General features: G+C 30.7%; 1 protein-coding gene across 3 annotated transcripts in view; it reads right to left on the minus strand.

Moving 5' to 3' along the window:
- Positions 1-2,690: 2,690 nt before the first annotated feature.
- The window catches only part of hdm (meiosis specific with OB domains hold'em), a 71,098-nt gene continuing 46,874 nt past the window's right edge, over positions 2,691-26,914 (minus strand). The window contains exons 11-12 of one of the 3 annotated variants that reach the window (XM_035373420.2): positions 22,450-22,536; positions 2,691-5,680 (exon numbers count right to left, since the gene is read on the minus strand). In XM_035373420.2, coding sequence (XP_035229311.1) covers positions 5,651-5,680; positions 22,450-22,536 — 117 coding nt within the window. In that variant the 3' untranslated portion in view covers positions 2,691-5,650. Of the gene's footprint in view, positions 5,681-12,282; positions 12,527-22,449; positions 22,537-26,914 lie in introns of those variants that run through there. The other 2 variants (XM_035373408.2, XM_035373425.2) reach the window with 2 other exon arrangements.

Below are 26,914 nucleotides of genomic sequence, written 5' to 3' on the forward strand. Positions count from 1 at the left end.
TCAAATTTTGAGGTTACAACATCAGGAAGAAGGAAGAGGCCTAGCATTTCGGAAGTTTGTGAAAGGGTCAAAGCTTCATGGGATGCTGTGAAAACAGAAAAGTGGTTAAATCATTTAAGAAGTGTGGCATTAGTAATGCACTGTATGGTACAGAGGACAATTTGATGTATGAGGACTCAGATGCTGATTTAGAAAAGGTTTCAAGTGACTCTACATTTAGCTCTGGAGATGAGTATCTAGGTTTTGACAAAGAAGATTGGAAGGTGTTCTTTACCGGATAGGTTGGGTATTTGCAAAAACCATTACTTTGTATTACTTTATATTTACAATACTATAAATTAATTATAATGATCAGTAATAAAGTTTTATCCTTCAAAAATGTGTATAAAATTGGGGGGGGGGGGTCTTATATGCCGGCAAGTACGGTAATGATTCTTTATTAATGCTTAGGTATGTTTCAATCCATCCCTTCAAAAAAAAAAAAAAAAAAAAGTTGTTAAAAATATGTATAGCTTAGTCTTCTGATTTTTCAATAATATATTTCCACCACATCAATTATCTCTATTTGTTAGCAAATTGTCAATGCTAAAAACTGTTGCCAATCCTTATGACATAGGATGTTTTGTGACTTTAAATCTAAGCAGTATATTTTTCAATAATATATTTCCACCATATCAGTTATTCATGCAGGGTAGCAAACTGCTAATGCTCAAAGCTGTTGTTAATCCACATGACATAAGATCTTTTGTGTCTTTAAATCTAAACATTACTTTTCTTGTCTGCATAAAAAATAAATAAACTTATTTAAAAGCAACATGCATACATAAAGTTTTAGTCTTTAATTGGTATATGAACACATTAGAATTTTTAGAAACATATGTATGATTCATGTTATAAATAAAAGATATTGCTGATATCATATTTTAAGGTTATTCTAATTGGTAAAAGCAAAATACAGAGAAAACATGCTTATTATCGAATTAATGTGCATTTCTTTAAAATGTAATGTTCGTATACTTGAGAACCCCCTTTTTTTTCCTTTAAAAGTTGATGCTGTTTTCCTAGAAAAATTTAAAGATTATTATGGAGGAAAAAGGCTAACTTACAAAGTGGCTTCAAAAAGGTTTCCAGTTTGTTTAGGCAAGAAAGAGGTAAGTTTTCACTTTTCTCTAAATAATTAAAAAAAAAAAAAAAAAAAAGTCATTTCAAATAACTTAAAAATTTTACATTCTGTAATAATAATTTTTTATGCTTAATGTATGCAAACTTACAAAAACTTGTATAGAATTGCAGACATGAAGTGTAGGAAAAAGTAAAAATTAACATTAAGTCTAAAAAGTTTTTGTACTGTTAATGTAAAATGTACATGTATTTAAATTACCATGATTTCTGTATAGTTATGAGAAAAGGCAGTTACTCATTATCACTTTAACCATAGATTTGAAGAATCTAGTAAATCAGTTTGTGAAAATTTGTCTGTTTCTTTCCTTATTGTGACTTGAGAACATTAATTTTGCTCTGAATTATCATTCTGGCCATTAAAGTTTCAACTTCATAAAGAGGGGAAAAGCCTTATTATATTTACAGGGTTCAAACAATCTTTACAAGTCCTTAAATTTTTTGGAAATGATTTTTTATCCTTAAAAGTAATTAATTTCAGCTAGTATTGGCAGAAGATCCTTAATTTTACTCATTTGATATTTCTGTCTGTTTGTTCAGACTGCCATTATGAATGTGAATGAGCAATTTTGAGGAATATCTTTTGGCAATTCATTGACAAATATGTATTTGATGGATTATAATTTGAATTTATTCCTATTTGTAATATAAGCAATGCGATACTTGAGTTGCTAAGCAGAAGGCACTACCTCAGTCGAATCATAAACATTTCCAGATTATTTCTTTTTTTGCAAATGAAGCATAAAATAAATTATAAATAAGCATAAAATAAAAGCATAAATAAAAATCATAAAATATTACATCAAAAACAACTTTTTCCTCTGGGAATATGAATTCTTTTGTTATGCTGTGCTAAATTTGGTGCTTTTAAGATCAATTTGTATTCAAAAATTTTTATTCAGAGATATGTCAATTTTTCAATAATTTGTTTTTACAAATATTGATAAATAGCATTAAAAATGATACCAAAATTATATTTAAGAAGGAACATTAAAATGATATGTTTTTATTTTTCTCTGTAATACTTTAAGGTGAGATTACTTTCCATTTTGCCTACTTAGGAATATTTTGATTCTAAAAATAAACAAAATAAGAAATACTATAAAGCACAGATTCTGAAAAATAAACAAGACAATAAATTCTGAGCACAGTTTTCAAAACTTCTAGCAAAAGCAAAAAAGCTTTTGTAATTATTTAACCCCTTACCTTTTACACAGTTTTGACCAAATTTGTTCAAAAATCATAGAATTTTGATAGGTGTTTTTTTAATGTTCATAAATTTCAAAATAGATTCATATAAATAACACTATATTTTTCTTTAAATTTAATGGTTTTTAAAATACATATTATTTTTTAATTCACTTACCTTATATTTGGCTTTCCTTGCACACCAAAGCTAAACAAACAAAAAAGTTTCAATGCAGGCATTTAAGAAATATGTGTAATTTTTGAGGGAGAAACATGATATACACTTTAAATAAAACATAATATTATCTGCAAATTATGAAGCTTTTATTCAACATCAATAATATAACATTTTTTCAAAAATTTAATAATTTTCTTGGGTGTGATAAGGTTTGAAACATGGTAAGCAGAAACCTACATTACAGTCTTTACAATACTATGTCATTTCTCGCCTAATTTGTTTTCCATTTGCATTCTTTTTAGGTGAACACACATTTTCTGGCAGGGTTTTCTTTTTTCTCTATTGGTGGTATAAGTTCAAAAAATAGCATTCAAATAAACGTTTTGATAATGCTTCATTTGATGGAATGAACCTCATCTTTTAAAATGGGTAAAAGTTGTATATTTATCAATTATTTCATTGACTAAATCCAATTTAAATTTTAAATGTGATTTTTTTCCATCTTCCTTTTTATAAACTTGAAAACAGTTTGGTCTGAAAGTTGAAAGAATATTTTTTATATAATATTTTTAACACCTTTTCTGGCTACTTCATAACTGGAAAGGTATTGATATACAAGCTCCACACCTCCCATTGTTTTACTGTAGTCAATTATGAATTTTGGTTTTGTTTTCAATTTTTTACTTTTTGTCGTTATCTCAACAGTTTCAGAATCATGAAATGATGATAACGTCAATTTCTGTCCTTCCATTTCTTAGCAAGGATTTTTCCACATCTAAATGATATAACTTTGTCAGATTTTAACTTTCTGGTTTTCAATGCTAAAGGTAAATCTTTTTTGTTTTGTCTAACAATTCCAACCACATCTGTTTAGTAAGTCAAAAGAATGTCACATAATTCTGAAGTTTAATAATTATCTAAAGTGATGCAGTAGCCTTGTTTCAATAATGGCATCGTCAAAGTCATAACAGCTTGTGAAGATCGCTGATAGTGATCAGAATTTAGGATGAAATAAAGTACCTTTCCCAGTATATATAATAAATGACCATATATAACCAGTACTAGATTTGGTTAGCATGTATGTTTTGATACCAAATTTTGCTTTTTTCAAGGGCATATATTGATGCCACGATAAACGTTCTTTGAACAACATCAGAGTTTTGTCTATGGTAATATCTCTTTCAGAAGTAATTGTTTGATATACTTTATTTGAATGCTCACATTTAGGCCAAATTTTGTAAAGTTTTGGGTGAGGATGATTTTCTGGATCATGAGAATCGTTGTTCACAAAATGCAAGTATTTTTGGATTTCACAGTATTGATTAATGACATAACCTTATGGAAAAACATGTTTTTCCAATGATGTTTTCTTTGTCCAGTACATGCTTTCTTCAGTTTATTATTATTATATGTTGTAAAATTGAAAGTGCAAAAAAACAAAGACATTTCATGTGGTGATACAGGTTTCCATTCTCTTATGCCTTTCAGTTTTATTTTACCAACAACATTATCTGATAGCTTAGCATAACTATTAAATCTCTTTTAAAATTTTATCCAGTATTTCATCATTTATAAAAGTACTCATAATAGTGTAAAACACCTGAACTACCTTGAAATGAAATATTAACTTGAGGCAATAATATGAACTGAAAACGAGGAGAACAAATATCTGGGACATCCGGCAAAATTTCGTTTCATTGGCGCCCTGGTAAAAGTTTCGCAGGATCATCACTATTATTATTATTCTTTTCAAATTCTGATACTTCAGAATCAAAAGCATTTGAAAAAAAGCTGCCTTCTGAATCAGTTCCTGACTCGTCAAGACTTAAATCCTCTTATTCATTTGAGCTATTCATTTCACAAATATTAAACATGAACTAACAATGAGTATTAAAATTGAATTCTTTGGAAACATGTTCTAATGGATCAAGTTTTCTAAATCTGTAACAAGTACTGTGCTGCCATCTGTAAATCTACATTGTAAATAAAATTGATACGGGCATGATAGATATTAGAATTCTCATGACTTTTTTTGCAAATGTGCAGCCCACGTGAGTGAGCTACAGGCGTGAGAAAATTTATTTGAACTGGCTGCCCATATGAGAGATACGCATTGCGACTAAGGGGTTAAAATTAATTTCATTTGTATTCTTAATATTTTTTCATGATAAGAGTTTTTTTTCCTATGTGATTGTTTCAGAATTTTCAAATGGGTACCAGTTTTTTCCTGTAAAATTCATTCTACACTTTTTATGTCTGATTTTTTTTCCCCCTCTCCCCGAAATCTTCATATTTTTTTACATACCAAGTTGGTATATGGATCATTTTTCTTTCAGATTTTAGACCTTGCACCTTGAAAAGTTTAGTAGGATTTGAAGTCAAGATTTGTAGACCTATGATTCCATAAAAATTTGACTAAATGAAAAATATCTTCATGGTATTAACACATAATATGTGTGTTTTACATGAACAGTGTGATGGAGTTCTTAATTTTTGGAGAATTTTGGGTAGAACAATGAAAATAAAGTTATTTAAATTTTCTACTTTTTATTCCAAGTCTTGCCCTTAATATGTTTATCTTCCTCTATTTTCTCTTCTTTTCACTAAACACAAGTAAAATGGTTCTAAATGGTTAAATTGCAAAAATGGTTCTAATCTGTAGGGAAAAAAAAATTCTACTAAAAAAAGAAATTAAAAGCTGACAATTTAAAAGATTCATCTTATCTGTCTCAGTGCACCACCATACAGAGGGCCGACATGATGCGTTTTACTGCCAGATACAATATCTGAGGATTCTAATTTTGCTGCTTGGTGTTTCCCTAAATTCTAAAATTTTTGCTGCCTCTAAATTCTAAAAATTTTCCCATTCCTAAATTTGTTGCTCAGTGTTTCTTTGAATTCTAAAAATTTTGTCACAACAGCTGTGTTGCTGATCCTGAGCATTTATTAGATTTCATATTTATTCTCAAATAGCCTCGCAGACTTTATAGTGGTTAAGGGGAGCGTACTGGGGTACCGAAGGGCTCAAGTTCGAACAGTTAAGGTATGGTTGTAAATGTCTGCCCATTCATGAAAGTAGTAAAATCAAAATCAGCATGATTCATATCAGAAGTTGTTATCACCACTGTTGTCTGCCTAGAGAGAGAGAGACACTGATCAGAACAGACATAAGTGTCAGACATTGACACAGTTAGTATTAAAAGTTAGTAGCACTTTGTATGACTCACTTAATGCCACAGCTTTATGCAAAGCTGTGGCATTAAGTGCACAAGTAAAATGGTTCTAAATGGTTAAATTGCAAAAATGGTTTAATCTGTAGGGGAAAAAAAATTCTACTAAAAAAAGAAATTAAAAGCTGACAATTTAAAAGATTCATCTTATCTGTCTCAGTGCACCACCATACAGAGGGCCGACATGATGCATTTTACTGCCAGATACAATATCTGAGGATTCTAATTTTGCTGCTTGGTGTTTCCCTAAATTCTAAAATTTTTGCTCCCTCTAAATTCTAAAAATTTTCCCATTCCTAAATTTGTTGCTCAGTGTTTCTTTGAATTCTAAAAATTTTGTCACAACAGCTGTGTTGCTGATCCTGAGCATTTATTAGATTTCATATTTATTCTCAAATAGCCTCGCAGAGTTATAAACCCCTGAATAAAGTTCTGATAATCTGCTGAAGCACCAGAGGTGATAAATTGTTTTATATTATTTTAAGTCTCACTAACTGTAGTAACACAATTTTATGTTAATTTTTACATTCTTTTATTGTTTTGCATCCACAGTAAGGACTAAGGAAAGATGATAACTTGCTTTAACACAGAGAGAGAACATTTAAAGCTGAGCAATTTATTACAAATAATTAAATTAGGTAATTTAAATACCCTTATTTGTTATAGATTTACATGGTCACTATTAAAATTGCAACCCAAAGATATTTTACAGTTTAAAACAACAGATAACAAAGCATTTATGAGCTTTTTTAATTTGAAAATTTTCCAAATATTTTAGCTAATTTATAGCAATTTCCTTCTTTGAACACCTTCGCTAAGTTTATTTGTCTCAGTAAACAGATCATTGTTGCCACTTGTTTCTGCTTCATCTTCTAATGTGTTAATGTTTCAGCAATATATTTAAGAACAATTTTCTTTCTTTTATGTAATAATTTTTTTCCCTCAATAAATTTCCTCTTCACTGTAGAATTTTGGATTTAATTAAATATTTCTGTAATTCTAAAAAAAAAAAAGCATATATTTAGAATGTACAGAAATAGCTTATTTTATTTCTTTATTAATTTGAGAATATTGTTTTTTTGTTTTAATCCAATGGTGGATGCTTGCCTATTCAGCATTGGTCATTCCTAAGGTCAGAAGTGGTATTTTATTGTGAAGACACCTAATAGGCAGCCACCATTGTCTCTTATGAAGGGACGAACATTTACAACTATGCCTTCCCCAGGATTCAAACCTGAGCTCTTTAGACCTCAGTAAGCTCCTCTAACCACTACAAAGTCTGGGCGGCAATTTAAGAATAAATATGGAATGATATATGCTCAAGATCAGCACCACAGCTGTTATAGAATTTTAACCCAAGTTGCTGGGTATAAAATTTACATAAAACTCTGGACTCTGCTTGATGAAGTGAGGCATAAAAGAAAATTTTACATAAAGCTTAACTGTTAGTGAAACTTCATTATTGATATAAGCATATCCCACATATTTTAAAGATGATACACTAATAATCTTTAAAATATTTGTGACTATTTAAGTTATAAAATATAAAATTTAAAGAAATTTTGTAATTTAATCCTAGTTATTTGATAAATTTACAAAGTTGGTTTTATTCTTGAATATGTTAACAGTAATAATGAATCCTACTTAGAGATCATTTTTATTCTTAGAATAGTGTTACAAAAGTGATAAGATATATATAATTGCTTTAATTTACTCAATTCTCATTTCCCGTTAGCTCCTCCATTTCCCCCCCCCCATTGATGACCCTTTAAAGTGCTTAATTTCCACATGCAAAAATGTGTACAAACCCTGGAAAAACTCCAGATTATGTGAAATATTCATGATAAATGGATTATGCTAGGACATGAAAATGATTAACAATGCAGCACAGACGCAATTAAGCCACCTTAATGCTGCCTAGAATCATTTCAAAAGGAAACTAAACAGGATGAGTTTTCCATGTAGCAATGATGTTTCATTCTTGTTTGTTTAATTAGAAGTTTAAAGAATGTTTGTAATAAGCAAATGGAATGTACAGCTGCATGTGTCTGACTAGTAGCAGCATATCAATGCACAGCAGTAATAACACAACAGGTTGTCATACTATCAAGTTGCTGCTCATATTTGTCAAAATCCATCTTGTGAATATGGAGCAAATGGTTGCAGGTATGATGGGCAAAGAGATTTATAGGTTCACAATGAACACAATACAAAAGTGTGGGAGAGAACAGATAACTTTTATGAATAGCCCATATGGACTATGTAGCTACATAGTGCATCCTGGCACAAGAAATATAGTGTATGGTATGGCAAGAACTATCTTCTTGTACAGTGGGTGAGATCATGGGCTGTCTTTCTATCATCCTTTGCTTTCGCTGCTTTTAACAGTACAGCAGAGGTTATAAAGTATTTCTCCCTCCTTATTAGCATGCATTCGTGGTGTAATAGTCAGTACACTCGGCATGTATTCGAGAGGTCCGAGGTTCAAGTCCCGATGAGGGCATTGCTTATTTTTCATGTCTTCTGCTTCAAATAACATAATGTCTCTACAGTGGTATCCGAACAAAAAAAGATGGTGGATGATGATTCTGCACCACTTTCAAGGGTGACTGGGGATTAGGCAACTGAGTTCCCTAATCTCCATTCGCCCTTGAAAAGGGGGAGTATATAAGGTATTTCTCCCGCCTTCTTAGCATCCCTTCATAGTGTAGAGGTCAGCACGCTTGGCACGTATTCAAGAGGCCCGTGGTTCAAGTCCCAGCAAAGACATTGCTCATTTTTCCTCTCTCCTGCTTTGAAATAACCTAATGTCTCTACAAGGTTTGAATATTAAAAAAATAATGTTTTGCTGTGCTGAATAAACAAGAAAATGTAACAGAAGTATTACCTTTTTATTATTATTACTTATTTTTTAATTAATTAATTAATTAATTTTACTGATTTATTATTATTTTTTTATTTTATTTTTTTTTTATTATTTTTTTACAGCACTTAAGAGAAGGTAGTCTAAGGAAATGTGAAAATTTAGTTTTGAATAGGAATATATCAACAGAATTTGAAATGAAACCAAAAGGAAGTAATGAAATCACATGAAAAATGTATTTTTCTAGAAAATTTGTTCTTTTTATCAAGAATCAATTGAATAAATATTCAGAAAAATATTTCTTTGTAGTGGAAATGAAAAAAAAGTTATAGGTACTATTTTAATCTCACTGACACAAAGGGGACCTGAAGAAATAAATGAGATGACTTTAGACTTTTATTTCTAGATGCTGAAAAGTTAATGTCATATGATTTGGGTTGTTTAAAAGAAGCAGCACATAACTTAGTATTTAAATATCCGAAACTATTATTCTTCAAAACTTTATCAGAAATTTCTATTTTTAAAAACAAACAATTTCTAGTTATTAAAGCAATTTTAAGTTTGGATCTTTCAAAGATATTCAAATATGAACATATTTTAATTTATATTTGAATCTGGATGTTGTCTCTAGAATATTTTAATGTTGCAAGTAGTGAGAAAAGCTTCAATAGTAAATATATATAAAATAATGAAATACTAAATATACTTAAAATAATGAAAAATTATGTAAAGTCTTCACTTAGGAAAGAAAAACTTTGGGACATGGCTATTCTGTCCGTAGAACACTGGATTAAATAACTGAATAAATTAAATATATATATGTGTGTGTATGTAAAATAAAAAATATATACGTAAATCAGCTTTGTAATTCAATTTAGCAATAGGCTTTTTATTCTTCATTTTTAATTTGGTTATTTCCTCTCTACTGTATAAATATTACTAACATTTCTGGACTGCATCTTGTCTAGCTAAATCTACGTTGCATGGCTTGCATAATGCTGATGGCATAGCTGATTCGGAACCTAAATTCAAAATTTCGAGAACTGAAATCTCTCTGACCTAAACGAAAACCTTCCTCTTGATGAGCTTCCATATTGGATAAATGCACAGTTTAGCTTTTGCTTATCTTCCTGTAATGACACTATTTCACTGTGTTGTCTTCCTGTCATAACAGTATTAAAATTGTAAATGTTCTTGAATGGGCACAATTAAAGTGCCAAGTGAATTGTGGCAACAAATGCCAATTTAAATAAAAATGGAATTTAATCCACCTCAGCTTTTTAGCTTCAGCTCTCCTACAGTGAAGATGTTACTTTGTTCCATTTGCTTTGTCATGCTACTAACTAGGCCATTATATAAAATGTGATACTGTATAGTATAAAATTTAGGGATGTGTATTGCACCCATGATCATGTGTGATGAAAAATGTGTTTCTGATAATTAGTTCCTATCTACTAATAAAAGTTATATTCATTTCGGCTATGTCTGTCTACAGTAACGCAGTAAAGTCTCCCCAGGATATGATGCAGAGAACCATCATCAGTGTATTGCATACTCCAAGTCATCTTATTATACACATATATATACATGTGTGTGTGTATTGACGATTTTTCTTCATTAGATACAAGAAATGTGAAGGGCAAAAAAATTTTTGAAAGTTAATGCAGTACGCTTTATATAAATTACATTATTATTTCTCATTATTAGTGCTATTTGTTAACAATAGCACATTTTTTCAAAGTTTTTCATTTAAAAACTATAAATTATGTACATCATTTTTGAATTATTAACAATATTATAAGAATATTATGATTTAAAATAGTTATTTTTGGTGAATACAGATGTAGGTTTCTAACTGTGTGATACAGTACAAAGTCTAAAATCCAGACATCCGATATCCAGAATGATACAATATACAGACCTTCAGATAATCAGAAAAATAATAGCAATAATAATAAATTTTTCTTCTGGACTAACCAAGATTTCTATATGTCACCTTCAAACACCTGCTGGCTAGTGAGTCATATGTTAGCCAATATCAATACATTGGTTGATGTTTTATTAATATTGGCCAAGATCACATCTTCAGTCCTTGAGTGGTTGTGGGGAGGAGGACAAGGCCCATGTTACACATTTTGTGGCCCAGCACAATCTCTCCAAGTCCTAGTTTCTGCGTCCTGTACCTCCTTAAATTTTTAAAATTTTGCTGTTTGGTGCTCCTCTAAATTCCAAAATCTTTGCCTTCCAGTGCAGCCGCACCAGCCCTGTTGAAGAGTTGCCATTTTTCTGTCTAACTTAAATAATAAGCAAAGCCCCAATGTTGGCATGTCATGTTAATAAATTTAAATTGTTGATATAAAATCTGGAAATATCCAGAATCACCGCAGTTCCTATGATCCCAGATCTCAGACTTTGTACTGTACTAACTAAAATGTCCTTCAGACCCTATTAGGCTGCTAAGCAAGTAATTACACCATCTGAAAATGTCCAATTTATACCTAAGTGTACAGATATAATCAAATTCAACTGTAATCAACTTCAAGAGACAGAAAGTTGGTTCGCTATATTGAAGCTGATAAAGAAGATGAATTTTCTCAAATATATATATATATATATATATATATTAAAATTGACTCATAAATCATGGAAAAATAAAAAGTGATTAACATTGTAATTTGTGTGAAAAGAAATGAATAATAACTCTGATATGTAATTTTAGAAAAAAGAGGTCATATTAAGAGCTAATTATTATTATGTGTAATTATTGTGTGTTTTTTTATTTGTTTTCAGTTCACCATGTGTTAAAAATTTTATATTATAAATTACTTGGCGTAGAACACATAATTCAGATCCTTCCCTCAAAATACTGATACTCATGAATAATAATTTTTGTGATACACAGCTCTCTTCTAAGATAGGCTTATTATATATCCTGGTTTTCCAAGGACTGGTACGACATCTGCCTTGAAGAGCCTTGGCTTAGAACACAAAGAGGAGGGACATGAAAATAAAAGAACAGTAATGTAAAGGTAATTTTTACTATCCTAATAATAGTTTAAACAGAGATTATTTTAAGGAATAGGAACTTTTCCATTAAACTGTTGTGAAATTATGGAACAAATTTTGAAAATAATGAAAGAATTTTTGCTAAAATGTATTATTTAAATTCACTGTATCTGATTTTCATTGATTTTTAAATTTTCTGTAGTCGTATAAGTAACATTAAGTGTGTAGGAAATTGAATAGAATTAAAACGTTTGTTCATTATAAACCAGGTTCACTTTCAGAGGTTTTGAATGTATAACTAATTTGACTGCATGAAGGGGGCTTTACCTCTTTGCCTCAGGAGCAAAATTACCCAGGCATGACTCTGCTTGGTATTTCGTTATTAAATTGGCTTCAGCTTTAGCCTTTGGTCACATCTGTAATTTACATGTTGCAGGTTGGGACAAGCAATTCATAAACAATGAAAAACTATTCCTAGTCATTCATATTTGTTTAGTCTTTTAGTCTTTTAAAAATATTTTCAGGCCAGAGATACAATTGCAAGACTGCACATATTTATTGGTTTTAAAACCAACTGAATTACAAGCCCTATCTATTATATATTAGCAACATTGTACAATTCTAGTGTTGACTAGAGAAATCGAGGAGAAATGCCTTTTAGATTTTTGTTTGAATTCCTACTTGTTAAATTGCATAGAATTTCATATGGCCAAATAAACAATTCGGAAATATTTTTTTTTAAGTTATGGTATTTATTTAATAATAACATTTAATTATCTTAGTGAATGAGTTTTGGAGCTCTTTATTTCATTAAAGCTCCATTTTCTCACAAGAAATTATGCGAAATATAGCTCTTCCATTGCCAGCTGAGGACTGGGATATCTGTAGGAAGAAGAAAAACATTGATTACATAAAGCATTTTGGAATTTTCTGAAAAGTTACAAAAAATATTCATGAGGAAAATAGTTATATGGCAACCTTTGATGTTGTTAAAAAGTATTAATGTGGCAACCCAGGTATGCAAGGAACTGTTCTGCTGCAAAAATCGAAAGTTGTACAGATACCAAATTTGTGCAATTATCTGATATTTTTTTTTCAGCAAAAACAGGTTACTTTGTACAGCAATGCAAAAAAAGGAGAATTTCTTTAAAAAAAATAATAAAATAAAATAAAAGGCTTTAATTTTGATGTTTCTTGCTTTTTTTTTTTTTTTTTTTTTTTTTTTTTCCCATTTTATTGATTGAATGCTCTTGTAGAGAATTCTTACAAGATGAATTCTTAGCATTTCTAAAATGGCTGTTGCCTTTCAGACATTTATATGGCAAAAAATTAATTAGCAATGAGTGTCCAACATTTTGATGGAATACAGATAATCAAGAAGTGCCAGAATTAATTTTTTTAACCATAGAAAGATTATGAATTTGAAGAATACACTGAGAATGCATATGCTTTAGGTAGGAAAAATCACTTGTGCTTGAATTGTAATATTATAGTAAGTTAAAAAAGAATAAAAAATATTTGATATAATATTGATTTATGCTGATTAATGCTTTTTTATGTACACTGACTTGAAAAAACAGTTATTTATCGCTTGTTCTATTTTTCTGATTGACGAAACTCAACTTGTGCTTTTCATGTCTTGAAAGTGCAAATTCGAATATATATTAGATTTAGGTATAGCATTGTTTTAACATATGTATTTCATCACAACATAAAACGTCTTCTGAAATGATATACAATTTTTTCCCATATTTTGATTCTATGTATCCAAAAAAACAAGTTTTTTTTTTTTTTCTTTTGCAAAACTTGGTGAGAAACATAGGCAGTTCACTTGATAAACATAGGCAAATCACTTGATAAACTTCTCAGTTTATGTTAACTTTTTCGCTTTCTCTTTTATTCTGAACATACGGGAAAAAAAAACACTTTTTTTTTTCTTTCTTTGAAATATTTTTATTTTATATTAGATTTTTAATCATAGACTCTCTTTTTCTTTTTAAAAAAATTATGTTAACTATTTTAAGTTGCACAAATGAATTAGAGTTTTTCAAATAGTTATTTTTTAAATTTCAATTAATTCATTCAGATTGTGTACTTTAATCATGGTTATTCATATCAATGTTTTTTCTTAATTTTATTTTAATTATTTGAATTGTGTTTCTTTTGAAAGAATACTGTGTGACTCAGCATTTCTCGTGATGCCTTTGATAACTGCAGTTTGTATTGAAAGACAAAATATCGCCAAGCATGGATTATACGTCTTTTAATGGGCCATTCAGAAAAGATATGCAGTACAAAGTCACAAATTGAACGCCCAGTATTTGAAATGATCTAAAATTTGGGCCTTCTAATCACCAGCAGCATTTCATTCTTTTTTTCATGCTCTACATTTGGGCATTTGATAGGTTTTCATTGTAAAATATGTGGAGAGTTCCAATTCTCAATTTCACTTTGGCACAGACACCAACCTGGTTTGAATCATTCTTCATTATTTTTTCTTTCATCTCTGAAGGACTATCACCACCCTGCAGCTTGGTAATGCAACAATGTCTTTTTTTTTTTTTTTTTTTTTTTTAATACTGGTATCTGAGTACCAAAGATCATGGTAACCTTTTATGTTGAATTTACACTTAACAATAATTAATTCTGTTAAATAATCTGTAATTCTGTTAAATAATTACAGACTTCAACTAACTCTGTTGTGAAGTGCTGAGCGTGCTGATGAAGAGAAATTTAACAGAAATTTCTTTCCATATGCAAAAAGTGGATTTTATAAATGGTATTCATAGATCACGAGATTACATTTAGTGCTGTTGAATTGAGATTAATTGATTTGGTATTCAGTTAAGCATAGGGCCGGTGCAAGAGCTGGAATGGTCACACCAGGTGGCAGAGTTTAGGGAAGGCAAAATTTTTAGAATTTAGGGAAGCACAGAGCAAAAAACTTTAGAGATTTTAGCATGCAAAATTTAGGGGTGTCAAAACTTTTAGAAATTAGACAGCTGCTTGGCAGCAGAATTTCGGTCCTGCAGAGACTGTACTGGGTTGTAAAATGACTAACAGATAAGCTTTAATTATATGTGGTAATTTATTTATTTTGCACTCAGATATGCCTTAAACATATGCTGGAAATAGTCATAAATATAATAAAAAAATAAACTAATATAATTCATGTTTAATTTCATCAGTGTGCGAGAGAAGCAAGACTAAAGTTATCAGAACAGCATTTCTAAATCGCCAGTCTCATGATAATCGCCAATAATGTGCAGTGAAAGCTAGCTAAGCTTTATGCTGATATACGAGAATGTGAAGACTTAAAATATCAGAACAAAAAGCAAAATTTTCCAGTTAATGGAATTTGCAAAGGAATGTGGAGAAGTAATAAATGAATATGACGTAACAGAAGTTTTTCATTGTAATGAAAATGCCACAATCATCAGTCAACAAATGGACTGCAAAATCTGCAGTTTGGATCTAAAGCCAGAAAATATTGCTATCGGTGAATGAAAAAATTTCAATTGACAGTTTAGTGAGTATTTTAGATGTGGCAATTGCGACTTGAACAATGGAACTTGTAACTGAATAAGAAACTGTCTATCTATACAATTAAAGGTAAATTATTAAGACATAAAAATGAAGAAAATTAAACAACTTACATTGAAAGAAATGTTCAATAAAACAAACAAATAAATATTGAGAATTTTTGGTGAATTAAAATTTTTTTAAGGTCACAAATGCTTCATTTTTCATATTTTTAATTTTATAATTTCTACATGTCACTAGATTTAAATTGATGATCTAATGTTCAGAAAAATCCCAAATCCAGAACTGCCAAAGTTCTGACAAGTTCGAATCTTGGACATTGTTTTGGCCTCATCCCAAATAACACACACTATAATAAATTCGCTGGTTCTTACTTTATTAATTCTCATAATTAATTACAATCACTCATTAACTCATAGCTGTGACCAGCCCTCGTACATCGTCGATGGCAATTCTCAAACTCGTCTGAACAAAACATTACAGGTGCGCAGGGGCGAACATGCCGCCCCGCATTATTGTAATTAAGATATAGTATAAAGAAATTTAAATAAGTATATTATAAACAATTTTGAATAAGTATTATTACATAAAATCATTATTATAATTAGACCTTTACCATATGCATCAGCGTACAACTCAAAATAATGCAATATAACATTTCAGTTACATAATGACATTTTATGTGAAGCACATTCAATACTACGCTAACGATAAAAACAATGCTCATTTTTGTATTGGTAAGACACGTAATTTGGTAATTGGTCGTTGAAAGTTCCAGTTTTTTACATTGCACACGCGAACCTTTCCATCTTTACCATAAAATACTTCTATTATGCGACCAACTGCTCAATTACAACAAGGCAAGTGATCTTTAATTAGGACCATGTCTTCAACTTGTACATTGTTTTTAGAGCTTTGCCATTTAGATTGATTTTGTAAATGACTTAAATAATTGGAGTTCCATTTTTTCCAGATAATTTGTACTAATCTTGTGATCTGTTGCCACAATTTTAACTTGTTAATTTTAACTCATCCTTCATTAAGAAGTCAGGCCTGTTCCACCACAGTTGACTTAGTTGCAGTCTTTTGGCAGCCATACCTCAAGATATGAGATCTGATGGATTTTCTTTGAAAGTGATATGATTCCGCTGTGCAATTTCAGTCAGATCCTGTATCTTTGAAATCCACTTTGCAACAAATGTCTTGAGCAGATGTGGCTCTTTCTTGATCCATGACAGCACAACCATAGAATCAGTCCAAAGGTGAATAGCAGTAAGCTCCAATTTTAACGATGATTTCACTCAATGCATTAGTTTAGGTAATAGCACTGCTGCGCAAGTCTTGGGATTGTAGTCTTCTTTAGGAGGGAGACACACAACTTACTGCACACCAACCTCACTGATGTATGGTTTGTTTCTAATGTGGCTTTACAGTAGATAACTGCTCCATAGGTGGCCTCTGAGGCATCAGAGAAACCATGTAACTCAATCTTGATTGTGTCTGTAATAAAATACATCTGTGGACTTCAATGTTTTTAATTAGCTGCAAGGTAGTGGAGAATTCTTTCCATTCTTTAACCCCTTTTTCTGGCAGAACATCATTCCAGTTCAATTTTAAAAGCCATAATTTCTGCATAAATATTTTTGCCATAATTATAATTGGGGAAACTATACCCAATGGGTCAAAGATGCGAGATATGACGGATAACACTTGCCGTTTCGTAACCTTTACGTTGTCTTCGATTTTAACATTGAAGCTCAAACAATCTCTTTTTGACTTCCATAAAATACCCAATGCTTTAGATTCTTCTGATTTACCAAAGGGATATGTTTTGTCATTTGTTTGATACAGTTCAGTAGCATTACTTCACCACTTATGGAGTAACATATCTCCACTCTTCAAAATGCCTATTAACTGATTTTGAAGTTCTAATGCAGAACTTAGCAACTCAGCTCTAGATAGAATGTCGTTCATGTACATGTCTTTTCTCAGTACAGGTGCTGCTAAAGGAAATTTATCTCCTTTGTCCTTTGACAGCTGTACAAGTGTCCTCATTGCTAAAAATGGTGCACTCACAGTACCATAGGTAATGGTGGTTAGCTCAAAGTTTTTAACTGGCTTATCAATGCCTTCTTTCCATAAAATTCTTTGCAACTTCCACTGATCTGGATGGATAGAAATAGCTTGATACATCTTTTGTATATCTGCAGTGAAAGCAAAAATATATTTCCTGAATCTCAGGATAATTGAGAATAAATCATCTTGTATCACACTGCCATTATACTGTATAGAATTTAGAGAGTTTCCTTTGGTTGTCGAAGAAGAGTTAAATACTACCTTCAAGGGAGTCGACTAACTTTTCTCTTCTTCCCTATATACTCCAATATGAGGAATGTAATATGAACCTCGTTCCTCCTCGCTTTCACTCAACTCAATCATATGTCCTAACTGTAACTGTTGATATTCTTTTAAAAATTCTGAATATAATTTTAAATATTCGGGATTCTTTACTAAGCGTTTCCATAAGGAATTTAATTTACTCCTTGCAATTTGTTTAGAACTTCCTAAAGTGTCCGGATCCTCCTTTAATGGCATTTTAACAACGTACCTACCGGTTTTATCTCGTGTATAATTTTCTACGAAATGTTTCTCACAAATTAAAAATTCTTTGTTTTTGGGTTTATCAGTTTCAAAATTTTCTAATTCCCAAAATTTTCTAAGAGTTTTATCTAAGTTGTCTTCTTCCTTTATCAACCCACAATGAACCCTGTTTTCAGTCTCTGTTGGAATACTTCTAGACATGATAAAACCAAAAATTGTATCTTGGAAAAATAAGATCAGGATTATTCATTCGAATTTGACACGGTTTCAAAAGTTCATTAAAAACTCCCACTCCCAACAACATATGTACCCTTTCTGGAACATTAAATCCTTCATCTGCTAATTTTAAATTAGGAAGATCTTGCACTAAAATTTTAATTTTTGCACAAAGGTGTTAAATCAGCAGTTATTTTTGGAATTACTAAAAAGTCCAAATTCTTTATAAAAGTTCCTTCTTTATTGCATATCAAAGCATTAATTTTATGCTTTATTCTTAAAGTAGCATCATTTATTTCCAAAACCGAAATGTTTGTTTTTTCTTTCTCTAACTGCAAATGCTCAATAAAATTAGGTGTCTAAAAGTTTGACATACTACCGCGGTCCAGCAGACACTTACTTCACTCTGTGTTTTCTTCCCTCGTTTTCAATTTAAAAAAACATACGATGGTTGAAAGCAAAACTGTATTTGGTTTATTCGAATAATTTCTAATAAATGCCTTTTGAACGAACTCCTGCGCATTAAGATTCAAGGTCGATGAATCATCTGGTTTGGGAATGTTGCAATCAGATACATTTGTTTTGTTTTTTTTTTTAATTCTGATGAAGAACATTCTTTCTCCTTTACGATATTTGCTTTCGGAAAATGAAATGAAATGAAATGAGTTTTGTGGTGCCATTTTTGACAAAAACAAGAATATTTTGATGGGCAATTTGATACTGAATGCATATGTAGACAGTTAAAACATAATTTATTAGATTTTACAACCTGTACTCTTTCTTGTACTCGTAATTTTAAATACGATGGGCATTTTGCCAATCCGTGATTCCCATGGCATAAAATACAATTCTCTGTTTTAACATCTTTTAAAAACACTTTAGCTACACTTTTTGAGGTGTTATACTTATGATTAACATGAGAATTCGCAGTAAGAGGTTTTCCTCGTGACGTGAAATATAAATCTATTTCTTTACCTAACTCACTAGGTGAAAACCATGAATCACCTTGCCTCACTGCAGTGTGAGAAGCTGTTCCCGTATCTAAAGACTGGTATAACCATTCTGAAACTATTAGTTGTTTGAGGGTCTCGAAGTCAGTTACCTTCCTTAATTTTAAATAATAATCCCAAGTGGTTATTAAGCATGAAGCGAACTGCACGAGTTTCATTATGGTTGTTTAACAGTTTTTCTAAAGTTTTCTAAACACGAATATGGTGTTGGTTGAAGTTCCTTCATAGCTGCTTCTTTTACTTTTTCATAATTCATGATATCCTTATCATGTAAATAGGTTATTATATTCAAAGCTTTGTCTTCTAACAGAATTTCTGCTTTATAGCCCTCCAAAACATTTTTTGTAATAAACGCTCGTTCTAATGACGAAAAGAAAAATCCCCAACTCTCAGGCCGTATAGGAATTTTTACAGTTAAGGTCCTGATACTTTTTATTAATTGAGCTAGTGACTCTAATTTTGTTTCGGTTTCGCTTACACCATCAAGTTTTATTTCTGCTTTAAGCTTAGCCAACTCTATCTCATTCTTTGATCTCTCAAGTTTTATGTGTTCTAACTCGACAAGTTTTTGCTCTTCTTGTTTCCTATTTTCGATAATAGAGTTTGCTATCTCTTTTACTAAATCTTGTTTAGTGTTAAAAATTTCACTATTCTCAATAATATCAGTTAAATCTGCTACAGTCATTTTTTCGTCAACATTTAGATTTATTTCTAAGGCAATAAGCTTTAAATCTTCTTTTTTAGCAGCCTTAAATAACGTTGTTATTTATAACAGAACAAAGCACAGAATGTACAGAATCAACAAGAGAGGAATCACTTACCTCTGCAGTGATTCACTTTTGATGAACATCCTTATCCAAAATCAGCGATATTCATTGAAAAGAACAAGCTGGGAATACTGGGAATACTCACAAACACTCCTGCGTTCTCAAAAATGAAACACTATATTTTCACACACAAAACTCATTCTCCAGCTGACTATGACCAGATATGTTTGGGTCTCATCCCAAATAACACACACTATAATAAATTCGCTGGTTCTTACTGTATTAATTCTCATAATTAATTACAATCACTCTTAACTCATAGCTGTGACGAGCTCTCAAACTCATATGAACAAAACTTTACGGATGCGCATGCACGAATTAGATTACAAGTGCTCAGGCACGAACAGACATGGTACTGCATAAATAAGAATAATGTATAATTTATGTTTTGATTTAGAATGATACAAGCAGAATGCATGTAAGCAATTTTCCACAACTTTATCACTGGGAAGTTGCTTTGCACAATTTTATCACCCTACATTTAGTTTGTTAAAATATTATCCATATTTCTGTTTAAGTTCAATTTTTTCAAAAAAAGCACAACTTGATTTTCAAAAATTAAATTATCCAAGTGTTTACATAAAAATGCAGTTAATGCCATGAAATATCTTTGGATGTAAAACATTTTCAGACTCATTTTTATTTTTTGCCTTTGCTGCGCAAAGAAAATAACATAAAAAAACTTGTATTCTAGTAAATTTTTGCACTGTTAAACATTTCTGTAGTAGAAGACAACATGTATTATGTACTATATTTTTGGTGTATTGTTTGAAGTAGTATACAAATGTGGTATAATATTTTCAAATCTGAAAATAAATTTCATTCCATATTTAATAAAGCTAAGTAAAATAGCAGATGATAACATGGCAAAGGTGAAAAACTCTTATAAAAATTTGAAAGTTTAAAAAGTAATCTAAAAAGTTAATAAATTCAAAAATTTTTAAAATATATTTTCATATATTATTAATAAATATTTATTATGCATCTCTAATAAAAATGAGAATTAAAAAATCCTTATGAATAATCCTCAGTAAAAGTTTATTTGGAAGTTTAAGGTTAAAAATAGCTATTGCCATTGTTGAAGATTGTAACAAACTGTATAACCCACATTTAGCATTATTGCTTATAACAAATAGGCCAAATTTCATAATGCTATGATAGATAAATTTACATATATATTTACATATATATTACAAGAGACAGGAGACCATTGGGTGAGCAGCTGTGATGCCATAAACATGAGACTCGGAAACATATCAATTCCAACATTTTTCAGTAATGATATTTTAGAAATTATGCAATGGTATATGAATATTATTGAGGAAAACATCATACCAGAAAAAGAAGCTTTCGTCAAACTAATGTGTGAAAGGCAGCAGCCATTTTTAAACTGACGCCATACTAAGAACTCTATATAAGAGCATTCAATCGGTAAAATTGAAAAAGCAAGAAATATCAGTAATAAAAAACACTTACCTTCTTAAAGAAACCGTTCTTTGCAATTTTGTGCAATTTTTCTCCCCACATACATAACAATCTGTTTCCTCTTAGAAAACATCAGAGAATCAGCATTGGGCACTAGCCAAAACAGACGTGTGCTAATCTGCATATCTGGGTGGCCACATATTGATTTTGGCAATATATTGCTTTCCCTCATGAATATATTTCCATGATGTTTTGGTGGAGTTGCAGATAATTAGAAAGAACAGAATAATATTTAGATCATTTAAGAGTATAAGGAAGTAAAATATTTTAAGTATTATGTTGATATTTATTAAGTGACAGAAAATGCCATAGATGGATAAAAGTAGTCTTGCTGTTCAGAATTAACATACAATAAATATTAGAAAACCTTATTTTCTTTTTTTAACTTGTTTGAACTGTTTGGAAGAAAGATCATGTACTTTTTGTAGTATTACCAGAAACAGTAATATGCTTTTCACCAAAGATGGAAAGCTGAATTATCATTATAAATTTAGTATACTTGATATGAATAAGATGTATCCATAGTGCTTAATTTTTTTTTCATTTTTATATAAAAATTATTAGTTTTGAAGTTTAAGAAAAAAAAAAAAATATTAGTAATTTTAGTAATAGTTTTCAAAAAATGCCCAACTCTCTGAATATAGAATTATTTTCTTATTGTTCATTTTTGTGTGTAAACTTATACTTCTTGATATTTGTAGGTATGTTTGGATAAATGCTCTTTAGATTCTTCATTCCTTTTGTCTTTGATTCAATATGTTCTTTATATATTCAGGTAAATACATATGATTTCAATAGTGCTATTCAATTTAATTACAATTTCAGAAGTTATCACACTTTTTCTTTCTGCTTTTCAATCCAAAAATGAAAATTATTTATTAACACCAGGTAAGTATTTTACCTGGTGTTAATACTGATGAAAGTTGTACTGTATTTTATAATTTCCTAATATTTTAAATAATATTTAGGAATTGAATCTATAACATAACCATGCCCCCCCCACTTCATTAAATTATTGGGTCACCTACAGAATTTCTTCCTAGTATTATATTTTAATCTTTTATATCCAAGCGCTCAGTTGTATAATTAAGTAAACTTCAGATTTTATTTTCTGAATACTTACTTTAAATCGCACTACAAATCGTTCAAATAAGTATGACCATTTCAGTGCAGTTTTTTCATCTTCAGAGAGTTTGGAAAAGTCTTTAACCTAGAAATATACATGAAACATTTCACTGCAATATCTATTTTGACAGGGGTACTTAACTGGAGAATTCTCTTAAGAGAAATTTTCTGATTCCAGGAAAAGTTTATTTAACCTCAGATTTATACACTAAAACTATAATACTGGTTTCCAAAATTAAAGTTACAAACTAATTTTTTGTAATACTTCAAAATAACTACCTCCAGTAGTTTTAAAAATTGAAACCATATGCAAGGTAATATCAAAACATTTCAAGACTAATTCTGTTCACAAGAAAGCACTTTATTTATCTGTGTTGATGCACTCTTACCTTCAAAATAGTCACTTTTGTTCCCAGCATTTCTGCCACTGCTAGAATGTGTTCTGGAAGTCCTCTTTACAAAGCATGTCAAGCACTTTCTGAAATTTGCACTGGATCTTCATAACAGTATCAAAACAGCAACATTTGAGCTAAATATTCAGCTTTGGGCAAATGGAAAGTCCACAGTACCAAATCTAGCAAGTAGGTGGGTGCAGAAATAAAATCATCTGGTTTCTGGAGAGAAACTGACATGGGAGGAGAGCACTGTGTCGGTGCATTGTCATCCTGGAGCAGCCAGTATTTTGCATGCCACAGATTCGAAAACTTTTACTCAATGTTCTCCCTCAGATGCCTTATTACCTGGTAGTAGAACTTGCTATTGATGGTCTGGCCCCTGGTGATAAATTTATTATGCACAGTGCCATGCATATCAAAAAAGATGATGAGCATGCACTTCGCCATCTTCGATTGTGAAGATGATGGGCTCTTCCACTTTGAAGACTGTTGCTTCGTCTCGGGGTTTTACCTGTACACCTGAGTTCAGTAACCAGTAATGATTCTCAATATGAAGAACCAATCATCCATAGCATGCTGCCAGAGTTCTCGTCAGACTTCGGGTGGTATTGCTTCTGCTTCTAAGTAAGGAGTCTGGGAACGAATTTAGCAGGAACACAGCCGTGTTCAAATCACACATGAGGATACCTGCACTGTTCTGTATGACTTAGCAGGAATGTTGTGGATTTTCTCTGATGATCCTTATGTACAACTTGCTGAAAAGGTTTGACATTTGCAGTGTTATGCTCGTTGAAGGTCGTTCTGATCTCTCACCATCTTCCAGTAAGGTTATTCTGCTCTTGAAGCACACATGCCTTTGAGAACACCTCAAACAACTCATTGCAGCATTGTACACTTGCTGAATCATGTCAAACGTCAGATTTACCCTGTTTCACACAGAATTTTATGGTTGCTTGTTGTTCTAACTTGCTGTGTATGATTTTAATCGCAGATGTGATAACACACAGGATGAGAACAACATTAATCGCACAGCTCCCAATGTACACAGAACGATGTCTCTCGGCACACTTAGAAAGGCCAGTACTTCCTGTACCTCTGCATGCAGCCTCCCACTTGTTATATATGTAACTGTAACTGTATCTATTACTATCTTTTATCATAACTGTAATATAGAATAATAGTATGAGCAATGTAGAATAAATGATGTTTGTGTACATCTTGTAATCATCGCTGAGCACACACCCAACATATATAAAAAAACAACACATGGCTCAGTGGAGTCCCTCTTAGATTAAAAAAGAAAATCTTTTTTCAAGAACCATGCAGCCTCAGTAAAGATATTCTAAACAAAAACATGATGGGAAGTTGTTTACAGTGAAATCGAAACTTCTATCCATGGTAAATACATTGCTTATTTTTATTTGAAGTGGCTAAAAATATGTATATATAAACTATTTAAAGTCCTAAATTAAATTTAGATGGATTAAAGCCACCAAGTAATCTAAATTTTGAAGGTAATTTAAGCAAAAATTGGAAGAAATGGAAACAAAACTTCCAAATTTATATGTTAGCATCTGGTGGTCTGGTGGTATTACTAAATCACCTGAAATTAAAGTAGCTATTTTATTGCATATTATTGGTGAAGAAGCACTTGAAAAGTTTAATACTTTAATCTAAGTGAAGAAGATAAGAAGGATGCTGACAATGTAATTGAAGCTTTCGAAAATTTTTGCATACCGAAAGCAAACGAAAGTGTTGATAAACATATATTTTTCTGTGGAACACAGCATGTAGGTGAATCGTTTGATGATTTCTTAACCGATTTAAAGAAATTAAGTAGCAACTGTGGATTTGCGGAATTAAAAGATAGTTTAATAAGAGATAGAATAGTAAGTGGAATTCTAAATAAAAATCTCAAAAATAGATTATTAAGGGAAGATCAGTTAACATTGGAGAAATGTATTAAAATGTGTAAAGCTTCTGAATAAGCAGAACTTCAGCTGAAAACTTTAACTGAAGAAAATAAAATAGAAGTGATCAAACGTAATAAATTTCCACCATCAGAGGAAAAAAGTCAGCCTTGTAAGAAAAACTATCATGTAAAACAAAAGCAACAAAGTACTAAATCTTCTTCAAACTATTAAGGAAATAAGTACAATAATCCGAAACCATGTAGAAAATGTGGAACTTTCCATAAGTTATACAATTGTCCTGCTTATAATAAGATTTGCTTGTACTGTAAAAAGAAAAATCACATTTCTAAAATGTGCACTTATAAAAATGTTAAAGTTGTGCAGAATAATTTAGAGCATGAGTTACATAATAATGGTAATGAATATATTTTAGAAGATACAAATCCATTTTCTAAAAATATAATAGAATGGTTTGAAAAACTAAAAGTTTTAAATATTTATTTGTTAAGTTGGATACTGGAGCTCAGTGTAATGTGTTACCATTGCCTAAATTTAAACAATTAAATTTCAGAGATAAATGTATGACTAAATCAAAAGTCACTTTAAATAATTACAATAGTACTACAATTGATGTAGTCGGAAAATGTAAATTATTATGTGAAACATCAAAAGGGAACAAGGATGAAATAGAATTTCAAGCCGTAGCATGTGATAAAACTGTTCCAGCTATTTTAGGTTTACCTACATTGCAAAAATTAAACCTAATACAAAGGATTTGTATAGTAAATCCTGTTTCCAATGAAAAGTTACCAGAATCTTTAAAAGGATATCAAGATTTGCTTAAAGGAACTGGTAATTTAACTGGATATACATACATAGTACCTACTTTAAATTCAAATTAGATTTAAATTTTCACATAATATAATAATTTTAATATTATTAATAATAATAATTTAGTAACATAAATTTATTCATAGTAAAATGTACTTGCGGCCGTAAAAATAATTTGGCGGGCCGCCAGTTGGACAGCCCTGATCTAAACTCATTTTGATGGTAATCAGAGAGTTTGGGAATATTTCTTACAAGCAACACAGTTCTACAGATTAATTTCACAGATTTGAAAACCTATCATTTTCATGTTTCTTTAAAAAGTATATTCTTTCAATCTTTTAACAACCATCAGATGCTTACATTACAATGAGTATTTCCCTAAATTATACAATAAGGTATCAGAACGTTTTTGGGAGTAGCTCTGTAACATACATGCCAACAAATGGCAGTGGTGTGTTGTTTTTTATATGTGCTCAGTGATGATTACAAGATGTACACAAACATCGTTTATTCTACATTGCTCATACTATTATTCTATATTACAGTTATGATTAAAGATAATAATAGATACAATTACAATTACATATATAACAACTCCCTTTTTTATCAAAAATAATAATAGTAAAATTAAACATATTCTTTTAAATAATAAGATTTCTTAACAGTCCTACCAGATTGAGTAACGTAGTTATGTCCATTTGAAAAATTTGATGATACTATACCTCTTTCACTATTTGGTGACACAACACTTCTGTTAGGTTTTGAAGGACTTACAGACATATCTAAATTTGTAGTGCTTCTGCTATTCTCAGGTATCTCCAGTTCATCTATAACTTCATTCTCAGAGTTGTTTTGTATTGCAAACTCTTTCTGATTAGTTCCTTTAAGAAGGTCTCTTCTGCTCCTCTCTGCAATTCTTCCATCTGTTCTTATAATCCTATATGAACGTGGTCTTTCTGCTTCTTCTATAATTTTCACTCTTTCATTTAGTTTTTTCCCTTTCTCTTTTATGTAAACATGATCTCCTATTTTCAGTGGTTTTAATGGTCTTGCATTCCTATCATAATAACATATTTGTAAGGTTTGGCTCTTCAGTAAATGTTGTTTATGGTCTTCATATTGTTTAGCTTGGACGAAATTCTCTTTTATAAGCATCAATCCATTTACTTTTTTTCCAAACATCAATTCTGAAGGTGACTTCATTTCATCTGAAATAGGAGAGTTACGATATTCCAGTAATACTAAATATGGATCCTTGTTGTCAATTACAGCTTTTTCTAACATTCACTTGACAGCTTGAATATGTCTTTCAACCATTCCATTA

Source organism: Stegodyphus dumicola, chromosome 4, assembly GCF_044657685.1.
Source record: "Stegodyphus dumicola isolate Sdum_Otavi_A_Nest chromosome 4, ASM4465768v1".
Classification (NCBI taxonomy): domain Eukaryota; kingdom Metazoa; phylum Arthropoda; class Arachnida; order Araneae; family Eresidae; genus Stegodyphus; species Stegodyphus dumicola.